General features: G+C 46.0%; 1 protein-coding gene across 1 annotated transcript in view; it reads right to left on the minus strand.

Annotated features, from left to right (window-relative positions):
• The window catches only part of LOC132829852 (uncharacterized), a 105,121-nt gene extending 93,067 nt beyond the window's left edge, over nt 1–12,054 (minus strand). Inside the window, exons 1-2 of the mRNA XM_060847237.1 lie at nt 11,909–12,054; nt 151–537 (exon numbers count right to left, since the gene is read on the minus strand). Coding sequence (XP_060703220.1) covers nt 151–537; nt 11,909–11,972 — 451 coding nt within the window. The 5' untranslated portion in view covers nt 11,973–12,054. The remainder of the gene's footprint in view (nt 1–150; nt 538–11,908) is intronic.
• Nucleotides 12,055–13,258: the final 1,204 nt, after the last annotated feature.

The following is a 13,258-nucleotide window of genomic DNA, read 5'->3' on the forward strand; positions in this document are numbered from 1 at the left end:
CTCTCTCTCTCTCTCCTTCTCACTGCCTCCTGCCTGAGACCAACTGGAAGAGCCCAGGAGAAGAACCCAACCCGAGAGCTCCTGGACCTGGTGGAGCCTGTCCCCATTGAGTTGTCAGGGCAGTGACACCATCCGAACATTGTTCCTCACCTTCCACTTCCAGGCGTGTTCGATACCTTGTTTGCAAATTGCCGATATTGAGCTCCACTCGACACCGATAGAAACCAGCATCCTCCCGGCTCAGTCCCTCCATCATTACTGAGGCATCTTTGTTGGTGAGACTCCCCACGAATCTGAATCGATTCCCACCATCCCGCCGTCTCACATTCTCACACAGCTCACCCTGGGAATGGTCTGGACCAGGATATGTACACTTAAAGATAAAAGCCCGTGTTTCCTCCTTGTACCATAAGATGGAGCCGGTGAGTGTGAGGTGAGTGTCAGGGTGGGTGAAGCTGCAGGGTAAGACAGCGGAGCCTCCTTCCTCAGCCCACACTCCATCCGCGATTGTCATTGACCAACCATTAACAGACATCTCTGTGAGGGGAGAGAAAGAGAGAGAGAGAGGATATGAGCACAGCACAGACACCAAACAGTGAGGAAAAACACTGAATCTGTTGTATGATGAGAAAATATATAACATTGTTCAGTCATGGTTTATAAACTAACCTGGGACAGTGTGGAATGAGCTTCAGGCTGGAGCACAACAGGAGGTTTCAGGGGGTTTGTGTTCGACTGTGGGTGTTTGTTGCTGTTGGTTGATGAGAGTTTTTGGTGCCTGAGAGTTTCCAGGAGACCCAGAGTGATCTGAAGAGCAGGACTCAGGGCCCTCCCTGCAGAACCTTTTCTATTTCCCATTACCTTCTACTCTATTACCGAGCCAGCCTTCAGCAACCTGGCTCATTCATCAGGCGTAGCAGAGGGATGGGGTACACAGTGAAAGTATTGCAGAGGGTGAAGGTGATACACAGAGACATGAAGAAGGAGAACTGAAGTAAAAAAATAAATAAGTCATAATTCCAGAAAACTGCTGTCTCATTAGAGAGAGGTGACTGATGGTGATTTAACCTGAGGGCCACTCTGCCTCAGACAAGGGGCGCGGTTGAGAAGCTGAGACCTTCATGGTCCCCACAGACAGTATGGGAATTAAACCCACATTGTTGGCATTACTCCACATCGCAAACCAACTGTCCAGCCAACCAAGCTAACTGATCCAACAAGATGATCCAAGGAAATCCAGAAGGCAGTGTGAATATCATCAAGGGAGGTCATAAGGGAGTGTGGCATGGCTGGGTGGCATTTACTTGTGGGTAAGGCAGATGAGCTGATGGTGTAGATTAACACATTGGTATATGATTTAGTTGTTATTGCAAAGACAGATAAAAACAAGGACTGAGGTAAAAACAAGGACTGCAGATGCTGGAAACCAGAGTCGAGATTGCTGGAAAAGCACAGCAGGTTAGGCAATATCCGAGGAGCAGGAAAATCAATGTTTCGGGCAAAATCCCTTCATCAGAAATAGCGGCAGGGTGCCTGCAGAGTGGAGAGACAAATGAGACGGGGTAGGGGTGGGGAAAAGTTAGCATTGAGTACAATAAGTGAATGGGGATGGGGAAGAAGGTGATAGGTCAGAGAGGAGGGTGGAGTGGAAGGCTTCTTTAGGGTAGGCAAGATTGACAGCAGAGGTGTCAATGTGTTGCTGGAAAAGCACAGCAGGTCAGGCAGCATCCAAGGAGCAGGAGAATCGACGTTTTGGGCATGAGCCTTTCTTCAGGAATGAGGAGAGTGTGCCAAGCAGGTTAAGATAAAAAGTAGGGAGGGGGGATTGGGGGAGGGGTGTTGGAAGTGCGATAGGTGGAAGGAGGTTCAGGTGAGGGTGATAGGCCGTTGTGGGGGTGGGGACGGAGAGGTCAGGAAGAAGACTAAAGGTTAGGAAGGTGGTGCTGAGTGGTGCTGAGTTCGTGTGTTGGGACTGATATAAGGTGGGGGGAGGGGAAATGAGGAAACTGGAGAAATCTGAGTTTATCCCTTGTGGTTGGAGGGTTCCTAGGCGGAAGATGAGGCGCTCTTCCTCCAGCCGTCGTGTTGCTATGGTCTGGCGATGGAGGAGTCCAAGGACCTGCATGTCCTTGGTGGAGTGGAGGGGGAGTGGGAGTGTTGATCCATGGGGTGGTTGGGTAGGTTGGTCCGGGTGTCCCAGTGGTGTTCTCTGAAATGTACCGCAAGTCAGCGGCCTGTCTCCCCAATATAAAGGAGGCCACATCTGGTGCCGTGGATGCAGTAAATGATGTGTGTGGAGGTGCAGGTGAATCTGTGGCAGATATGGAAGGATCCCTTGGGGACTTCGAGGGAGGTAAGGGGAGAGGTATGGGCGCAAGTTTTGCATTTCTTTCGTTTTCAGGGGAAGGTATCGGGAGTGGAGGTTGGGTTGGTGGGGGATGTGGACCTAACAAGGGAGTAACGGAGGGAGTGGTCTTTTTGGAATGCTTATAGGGGAGAGGAGGGAAATATATCCCTTGTGGTGGGGTCCGTTTGGAGGTGTTGGAAATGATGACGGATGATATGATGTATATGGAGGTTGGTGGCGTGGTAAGTGTGGACCAGTAGGGTTCTGTCCTGGTCACGATTGGAGGGGCGAGGCTCAAGGGTGGAGGAGCAGGAAGTGGAGGAGATGCAGTGGAGGGCATCGTCGATCATGTCTGGGGGGAAGTTGCGGTCTTTGAAGAAGGAGGCCATCTGGGTTGTTCGGTATTGGAACTGGTCCTTCTGGGAGCAGATGTGGCGGAGACGAAGGAATTGGAAATATGGGATGGCGTTTTTACAGGGGGCAGAGTGGGATGAGGTGTAGTCTAGGTAGCTGTGGGAATCGGCCGGTTTATAGTTAATGTCCGTGTTGATTCGGTCATCCAAGCTAGAAATGGAGAGGTCTAGGAAGGGGAGGGAGGAGTCTGAGATAGTCCAGATAAATTTGAGATCGGGATGGAAGGTGTTGGTAAAGTGGATGAACTTTTCAACCTTTCTCATGGGAGCACGAGGCAGCGCCGATACAGTCATCGATGTAGCGGAGGAAAAGGTGGGGGGTGGTGCCAGTGTAGTTGCGGAAGATGGACTGTTAAACATATCCTACGAAGAGGCAGGCATAGCTGGGGCCCATGCGGGTGCCCATGGCTACTCCTTTGGTTTGGAGGAAGTGGGAGGATTGGAAAGAGACGTTGTTCAGAGTGAGGACCAGTTCAGTCAGTCAAAGGAGGATGTCAGTGGAAGGGTACTGGTTGGTACAGTGGGAAAGGAAGAAGCGGAGGGCTTTGAGTCCTTCATGATGGGGGATGGAGGTGTACAGGGACTGGACGTCCATGGTGAAGATAAGGTGTTGGGGACCGGGGAAGCGAACATCATGGACGAGGTGGAGGGCGTGGGTGGTTCTTGGACTAAGGGGGACAGGACCGTGTCAAGATATGCGGAGATGAGTTTGGTGGGGCAGGAGCAGGCTGAGACAATGGGTTGGCCGGGGCAGTCAGGTTTGTGTATTTTGGGCAGGAGATAGAAACGGGCAGTGCGGGGTTGTGGGACTATGAGGTTGGAAGCTTTGGACGGGTGAGAAGTTGGAGTGGGTGAGAGGGGTGGAGAGGTTGAGGCAGTTAATGTCGCGGTGGCAGTTGGCAATGAAGAGATCGAGGTCAGGAAAGAGGCCAGCACAGGGTGTCCAGGTGGATGGGGTGTGTTGGAGGCGGAAGAAGGGGACGTCAGTGGGTAGGCGAGAATCCTGGTTGAAGAAGTAGGCGTGGAGGTGAAGGCGGTGGAAGAATTGTTCGATGTCTCGCCGCATGTTGAACTCGTTAATCCGAGAGCGTAGGGGAATGAAGGTGAGGCCTCTGCTGAGGATCGATCGTTCATCCTCAGAGAGGGGGAGGTCTGGAGGGATGGTGAAAACACGTCAGGGCTGGGAGCTAGGACCTGGTGTGGGGCTGGAACTGGGAGTGGGGGCGGGGTAAGGCGTGGGGACGGGAATCGGGGCGGAGACGGAGATCAGGGTAGGGGTGGGGTTCGGCGTGGGGGGCGGGGTTAGGCTTGCGAACGGAGATCGGCGTGGGGGCATCTGCAGTCCTCACTTTCTCCAACAAGCTTGACAGCACAATGTCCCGGGTATAGAACCATCAGATGAGACATGTGGGGGAAGGGGAATGTAAAAGAGGAGGGGGTATTGCGACATTGATCAAGGAGTCAATTGCTGTAATAAGATGGATGATATCTTAGAATATTCTTCAAATGAGGCCACATGGTACAATGTAAAAACAAAACCCCATCACCACCCTCTGTCTCCTACCATCACGTCAATTTTGTTTCCAATTCATATTCTTCCCCTGAATCCCATGTGATCTGACTTTACTAACTGGTCTACCATGCGGAACCTTGTCAAAGGCTTTGCAAAATGACCAAGTCAATAACATCTCCCATCTTGCCCTCATCAATCTTTCTGGTTATATCATCAAAAAAGTTAATCAAGTTTGTGAGACATGATTTCCCCTGCACACAGCAGTGCTGACTATCCCTTATCCCTGGTGTTGGGTGAGGTTTTTAAACTTTGTCCACCCCAGTCCAACACCGGCACCTCCACATTATATTCCTTAACAGTCCTAACTTCTTCACATGCCTGTAAATCCTATTTCTCAGAACCTCCTCCAAGAACCTATCCACCAGTGATGTCAGACTCACAGGGTTATAGTTTTTTAGATTAGACTTACAGTGTGGAAACAGGCCCTTCAGCCCAACAAGTCCACACCGACCCGCCGAAGCGAAACCCACCCATACCCCTACATTACCCCTTACCTAACACTACGGGCAATTTAGCATGGCCAATTCACCTGACCCGCACATCTTTGGACTGTGGGAGGAAACCGGAGCACCCGGAGGAAACCCACGCAGACACGGGGAGAACGTGCAAACTCCACACAGTCAGTCGCCTGAGTCGGGAATTGAACCCGGGTCTTCAGGCGCTGTGAGGCAGCAGTGCTAACCACTGTGCCACCGTGCCGCACCTAGTTCCCAGGCATCTCCTTGCAGCCTTTCTGCAATAAAGGCATAATGTTAGACAACGTCCAGTCCTCCAGCACCTTACCTTTGGATGCAGATGATGCAAATATCTCTGCTAGAGGCCCCATAATTTCTTCCCTAATGTGCCATAATGCCCTGGGATACACATGACCATGTCCTGATGATTAATCACCTTTATGTTTTCAGGAACTCCAGCATTTCCTCTTCTGAAATGTAGGCTGTTTTCAAGCCATCAATATTTATTTTCCCAAGCTCCATGTCTTAAAGAGTGACTTAAAAGGGGGAAAGAGAGTTGGAGAGGTTTGGGCAGGAATTCTCACAATCTTGGAGATTGAAAGTTAGGCACCAGTGATCTTAATATTACAGTCTGGTGAAACCACCACCAGTCATCTCTTGCTAATGAGAGATTGGCCCGATGCCCCCTGGGACTATGGTGAGTTTACATTTACAATAAGGGATATGGAGGGGCCAGATTTGGAAATATTGTGAGTATATGAAGATGACAGACCCAATGCTGTGGAAGAATTTGAACCTGAGGAGGATAATCTTTCATTTTATGTCTTTTTCAATTCACGAGCAGTTCTGGGCACCACACCTTGGGAAGGATATTCTGTACCGGGCCACCAATCAGCTCACACTACTCTGATGTGTGTACAAGCAGGCACCACAAGCAGGTTGATACAAAGGTGCCAGGATGGACGTCAGGTTATGTATGAACTTCCTGTAATAGATCACCAGCCCCTGGAACGACCCAAGCTGTGGTACTGATGTGGAAATTAGGGTCACCTCTGCCTGCCCTCTTCCAATGGGTGTTACCCAGTCTTATTGACTCTGTCGTTTAAGTAGGACACTCAGGGTGCCTGGATTCTATATTTACCCCTAACTAATTCACCTCACCTGCACATCTTTTGGATTGTGGGAGGAAACTGGAGCACTCAGAGGAAACCAAAGCAGACACAGGGAGAATGTGCAAACATTGCATAGACAGTCGCCCAAGGCTGGAATTGAATGCAGGCCCCTGGTGCAGTGAGGCAGCAGTGCGAAACACTGAGCCAAAGTGTCGCTCTAAACCTTTCTGATTCATGTCCCTGTACAAATTTCCTATAAATGTTGTAACTGTACCTGCATCTAGCATTTTTCTTCTGGCAGTCCATTTCACATACAAACCCCCCTCTGTGTGAATACTTGCCCATCATGTCCCTCTTCATTCTTTCTCCACTCACCTTAAAAATATGCCCCTTGCTTTGAACTCCCCCCACTCTGAGACAAAGACCTTTGTTATTCACTGTCTGTGTTCTCCTCACGATGTTATTAACCTCGGGGATGATCACCTTGATGGGATTGCTCTATCTGCCCTCAATAGACAGGTGGAAATTGAGGAACAAAAATGTCAAGAGATCTCAGCTCTATGTAAGAATAATAGGGTTGTAATAAAAGGCAATTTTAACTTTCCAGATAGAGACTGGCACTGCCATAGTGTTTGGTGCTTGGACAAGTGAGGAAATTGTTAAATGTGTTCAAGAAAATTTTCTGTCTCAATCTGTAGCTGTCCCTATCAGAGAAGGAGCAAAATGTGACATTCTCTTGGAAAGTAAGGCAAGCGACTGAAACGTTTGGGAGCAGTGATCATCATTTTGTTAGTTTTAGATTCGTTATGAAAAAGTATAGGCATTGTAAAGTAGTATATAATTAGAGTCAGGCAAAATTTGATGGCATGGGACAGGAACTTTCAAACTTGATTGGAGTAAACTGTTCACAGGTAAAGGGACGACTGGCAATAAGAGTTTGCAAAACTGAGATAATGAGAGTTCAGAGACATGATGTTCCTGTTACAGTGAAGAGTAAGCTGGTCGGAGTCTGGGATAATGGATGAACAAAGATATTGAGGCTATGCTCAAGAATAATAAGGAGTCTTTTATTAGGTATAGAAAACTGGGATCAAGCGAATCTCGTGAAGAATATCATGCGTGTGTAGTGATTGTAACAAGGTCAGCCAGGTGGGCCTCACAGAATTTGAATACCCTAATTGGTGCAGGTAATCTGGTCCAATCAGGGAGTCCTGGCTGACAGAGAAGAACAGGAATGCTAAATATCCTGTTCACTCTGAGGGAGCTGGATCAATGCCAAGGACTCTCCACATGTAAATATGGGTTGACCTGGTGATGAAATACAAGCCTTTTAGTGGAATTATTTCAGTGACAACAGGGGTAAGATTAATAATGTAACCATGCAAAAGTGCCTACTCGCTTCAAACAAGCAGTACAACTGGCTTTACCAATGGAAAATGCAGCAAGTGGAGCAGATGAGAAATAGGATATTCCCCTGGAAGTGGGCACCCGCACCAGACCGACTGAGCTGAGGGAACCACCACCTGAGTGAAGGCAATTGCACAGCCTCACTCAGGACATATCCTGAATAGAGGGACTCCAGGTCAGCCCAGAGCAAAACCCCAAAACAAAGCCAAGCTCCAACCAAATAGTGACAAATTTCTCCAGGATCCAGGCTGGCACAGCATTGTAATTGCTGTAGGAATCAGGACTCGAGACAGTAAAAGAGTCTCATTCGACCTAAACTGAGTCAAAGAACTCATCAGTCAGTGTCCAGGAAAGTCCATCTAAATCTGGTGTAGAATAATTAATTTGTTTAACAACACCTAAATCAGAACCAATCAAAATTGGAGTCTGGTTAAATGATGACCTATTCTGGTTGAGGTCAATACCAGAATGGCCGTTGCAGTGATCATACAACCAGTCTTTAACAAAATTTGCCCTGGACTCCAACCCTTAGGTTTGTACAAGAGCTCAGCGAGATTGAGAACCTCATACCGGGAAACCTTTCCAAATTAAGGATACAACTTCGGTTCCAGTCTCTTATGAGAAGCAGCTGGTTCAGTGATCACTGATTGTAGTAAAGGGTTTGGACCCGAGCTTGATCAGGTGAGGTTGGTTGACAAAGAGTCACCTTGCTTCATCAACATTTTTGAATAGAAAATGGCTGCCTGAATGAATACTCAATGAGTATTTATATGGTTAACCATTTGCTTAAAATCTCCACAAAGATGAACCAACTCATTGGGTTTCATAACTGGTACGATAGGATCAAAAAACAGGAAATGTGGAGGACCCTGAAACTATGAACCATAAATACAATAGTCAGCACCAAATCACCAAGGGATTCAGAAAAAGCTTCTCTGCAGGAAGTGGTTAGGATGTGGAACCTGCTCATACACCAAGTGGTTGACACAGTGACCATTGTTGTACTGAAGGGGAAGCTTGATTGACACTTGAGGGAGGAAGCAACAGAGGGAAGTGCTGTCAAAGTGAGAGAAAGAAGGGTGGGGGGAGAACTTGAGTCTGGCTGTTGAAGTAACAACATGAAGATCTGAAAGCCCCTTTCCTAACCGTCCATTGACAGCCAGTGAAATGAGAGAGATAATGAGGTCCTTTGGCATTGGATTTAATATTAAGAAAGCAGTCACATCCTTAACTAACTTGGTCGAAAAATAAACGAAAATGGAATGGGCTACAGAATGTTGCCAGACAGTCATTGCAAAACTGAAAGTAATTTTAACAAATAAATGTGTAATAACTGCACCGAACTTTAATAAAGCATTTCAATTAGCAGGAGATGTTTGTGATTTGGGGATTGGAGCAGTTCTCCTACAGGACAACGAGGCTGGAATGGAGAAACTTGTGGCTTATTTTTCAAAAAAGCTGGAATCAACATCAGAAAACCGACTTGACGATAGAAAAGGAAGTTAGCAGCTTTTCAACACTTTTTCTCCATGTTGAGTATATAATCTAATGAGACTGTCTCTTTTACTGATGGTAATCCACTGACATTTGGAGATGGAGTTTAGATCTACAGCTGGAGAAGTGTGAGTGGACTGGAGGAAAGCTCATGTGACACCTTGATTTAAAAATTGAGCAAGGGATAAACCAGGTAGCTCCAGGCCAGTGAGTCTGAGCTCAGTGGTGGGGAATCCATTGGAAGCAATTTAAAGGGACAGAATTAATCTACACTTGAGGAGGCAGGGATTAATCAGAAACAGACAGCATGGCTCTGTTAAGGCGAGGGAGGCAGAAGATGGGAAATTATCTGCTGTTAGTCTGACCTCAGTTGTTTGTAAGATTTTAGAGAACATTACTAAGAATGAGATTGCAGAGAACTTGGAAGTGCAGGATAAAATACAGCTGAGTCAGTATGGCTTCATCAAAGGCAGGTCATGCCTGAAATAAATCTGTTAGAAATCTTTGAGGAGGAAACAGGCAAGTTAGATAAAAAAGAACAAAGTTGGTCATTAATGAGAACATGACCGACTTGGATTTCCAGATGATCTTTGACAAGGTGTTTCAGTGGAAGCTGCTAAATAAGATAAAAGCCCATGGTGTTAGGGATTGGCGTGGTGTGACAATACTCAGACTTTCAGAGGTATATTTTGTCCTGGTATTTATTTTCCATGAAAAGAGGTTGAGATAGAGGTGAAAAAAAGTCTGTTTCAAAACATTAAAGTAAACAGCTTGTGAGGCTTTGGGTGTTTTTTTTACAAGTTGAAACAATAGAAGCACTCTGAACGAGTGGGGTTAAGCTCCTACATAACAAGGATTTCAGTTTAACTTTGAGAAGCTGCTGGGGTTTGGAAGCTGCTATACATTGCTTCCTGAAGGCAAATGGAATATTATCCTTCATTGTAAGAGGGATGGAGTTTAAAAAGATGGAGGTTATGCTGCAGCTGTATAGGGGGCTGGTGAGACCACACCTGCAGTATTGTCTCCTTAATTCCGAAAGGATGCATTGGGACTGGAGATAGTGCAGGGGAGGTTCACTTGGTTAATTCCAGAATTGAGGGGCTTGGCTTATGAGGGAAGATTGAGTCGGCTGAGACTACATTCATTGGGATTTAGAAGAGTGATGGGGGAATATTACAAAAATATGTAAAATTATGAAGGAAATGAATAAGGTAGAAGCAGGGACGTTGTTTCCACTGGTGGGTGAAACTAGAACTAGGGGGCATCAGCCTTTTGTTATAAAGCCTCAAATTATCTTGAGAATGTGACTTAAATACAGTTCTGGGTAATACACATTAATGAATCAAAACCAGCAAATCCATTCTAAAAGATGAAAGACTGGATAATCAAGGTTTGTTCAATGTATCGTTGTATCACTGTAATCTATTGACAGAAATTCTGTGTCTTATGGTCCTGTTTCACACCACCTGATGAAGGAGCAGCGCTCCGAAAGCTAGTGCTTCCAAATAAACCTGTTGGACTATAACCTGGTGTTGTGTGATTTTTAACTTTGTCCACCCCAGTCCAACACCAGCTCCTCCAAATCTTGTAAATGAACTCTGTTTTATTTAAAACTAAATGTTTTGACCAGCCAATTCTCTCCTGCAATATCCACTTTACACCTGTTTAAAACAACGAGCAAAGTTAAGGTCTGGGCTCCCTTCTTAAAGGGTTTGAGGGATCTGGCCTGGTCCATAACAGAATGGGGACTCTGCAGGATTTGTTGTTTAGTTGCAAACTGGGATTAGAGCTGTTGAACTTGAAGGCAGCGAATGGTAAGTGTTAGTGTCTGTTGTTCTGGATGTTGGTTTTGGTTGGTGTTGCTTGGTGTAGTCAGGGCTCTTTCAGTCAGCAAAAATTTTCTGGGGCTGGAGGAAGTGACCTTGGGGGTTTTACAAAAAGGTGGTTAAAGCCAAGCTGTGGGAATGAGCAAACAAGCTGGAGTTGGAGCTGCCTCCTTCCGTGAGGAAAGGACAGATACTTACAGCAGGAGCTCAACATTTACATTTGTTGGAAACTCCTTCAGAATCTTTAGAGAGGCTAAAGTTCAGGTGAAAATGAAGCAGCTTGGGTTAGAGGCAAAAGGAAAAAACCCAAGGACAACCGAACCTTGTTAAAGGAGCAGCTCCTTCACAAAAGGAATTTCAGGTTATGGTCAGCAAGTGGGTAAGGACAGCGGAGTCCATGGAAAGGTCACCCATGGTCTTATTGGATGGTGGGGCAGGCTCAATGGGAAAACAGCTTCAAGGTAAGAAATAAAAGGTGAGAAGAGAGTTGAGGAGAGATACGTTTTCATACAGAGGGATTTAAGAGTTTGGCACTCACTGTCTGAAAGAGTGTTAGAGTTAGAAACGTGAGTAACATTTAACCAGTATTTTGGGATTTAGTAGACTTCCCATTTGCCTCTTCAGTAGCCTGCATCTCTGCTGTCTTACTTCTTTTTGATATTTTAAACTTCTGTCCAATTGACTTCCACCTCCCACCTCTACCCATCCCCCATTAATTAGTTTAAAATCCTCAAAACAGTTGGTAAAAAAGGCACAAAGATCAAGAGCTGTATTCTGGGGGAGGTCTCGTCAGATTTTTGCTAACTCACACACAAACGATGGTCCAAATGACCTCTTTCTATGCATTAAATGTCCAAGAGTCCGTGAATCGGTAATGAAACCTGAAAGTAATGAATCTTCACATGAGGAATAGTTAATTGTCACTGGCCGACAGTAATTAACACTCATCATATTGACAGAAGAGCTTTGAGGCAGAAACAGACAAGATGGAACTTTCTACACTGAGTTTAGTTTGTATCTACCAGAGAAAGGTTGTCACTGCACATCATTCAGGAAATCTCAATGGTCAACCAACTGCATGGTTTAGTTACAGCAAGTGGAACATTTTGACTTTCTGTGTTCTGTATTTGTAGTATTATTTGTAAGAAATTGAGGCATACACTTTTGTCTCATCATTGTCACTTCTCAATCAGTTCTGTCCCAGTATCTCTCTGAAACCTGGGTGTGCCTGCAGTGTTCTGTATCTCCCCTCACTCTCTGGAAGTGTTAGAAAGTACTTACTGTAAGCCTGCACTGAGACTGACAGGAGGACTGCAGAAAGACAAACGTAGAGGGACTTCATCATCAATTCTTCACTCTTCTCCTTCTCCAGAAAAATATGAAGTTACTTGACGTCCTGTGCACCAATGAAGAAATGTTGATCAGTGTAAACGATCTGAAGCAGGAGGAGGAAGTCTGTATGTGGTCAGTAAGACCCGAGAGGATGACAAAACTGTTGTAAAACTGAGGCACCAACCACAGCAACTGTTGAGAAAACAGGATGTTGCATCAGCTTCCAATACATTCCTCAAAATACTTAACGTCAACGTCAAAAACTCTGAGAGCTTGGGCTGCACAGTGTTAACGACAAACTAAAGTTCACATCTCCATGAAAAAACAAACTCCCAGGACAGGGACAGTTAGAGAGAGAGTGAATTTTCTCAACTCTTTTAAACTGAAATTAATGTTCCCTCAACAGCGTCGCCACCAAGCCCTCATCGGGCACGAACAGCACAAGGGAGGACACTCAGGACACTCAGTAAAGACCCCTCTCTGCTGTCTTCATCAAATACTGTCAGGACACAAACAGTTCAATTTTAACTACAGAGTAAAGCTCTCTCAAAACCGTCCCTATCAATCACTCCCAGTACAGTGACAGTCTGGGGTTGAATATGGAGTAAACATTCCTCTCAAAGACATCCAGGGCAGGGAGACCACATGGCCAGATTCAGAGTAAAGCTGTTCCCATCAAACACTCTGAGACAGTAACAGCACAGGATCAGATAAAGAGTTTAGCTCCTTCTCCCTGGTAACCCACGTCCCCCTGTATCACTGAAGGGAGAGGGACTGGACCCACAGATTCAGGCTGCTATCCTGGACCTTCCGTCCTGAACACACACCCTGGGGATAAGGGGTGAGCCAGGATCACAGATCACTGGCTAGTTAAACACTAATCCATGTATAGACAGATGCAGATTCAATGAGACTGGTTTGAATTGACATAGCAGACTCACACAGACAATTATTTTTAGTGCCATTAAAACCAACAGGATTTAACAGGACACCAAATTCTGTTGTGGTTGCTGAAGCCAGAGCATGGTTTGAATGTTATTTCTGCAGTTCCCACAATTTCTTTCCCTGACACATTGGGCTGGACTTTCATTTGTTTTTGTCCAAGATGCACCAAGTGTTTTTGAGCATTTTTACCTTACTCATTCTGATTCCATTACAAAAAGGCAAGGCTCACTGGGAGCACCCAGGGATATTGTTAGGGTGAGAATTGCAGGGGTTTGACCGAGTTACACTAAAGGAATGACAGTATGTTTCCAAGGTAGAACAGTGGGTGGCTTGGAGGGTAACGGTAATCCAATG

Source organism: Hemiscyllium ocellatum, chromosome 2 (assembly GCF_020745735.1).
Source record: "Hemiscyllium ocellatum isolate sHemOce1 chromosome 2, sHemOce1.pat.X.cur, whole genome shotgun sequence".
Lineage (NCBI taxonomy): Eukaryota > Metazoa > Chordata > Chondrichthyes > Orectolobiformes > Hemiscylliidae > Hemiscyllium > Hemiscyllium ocellatum.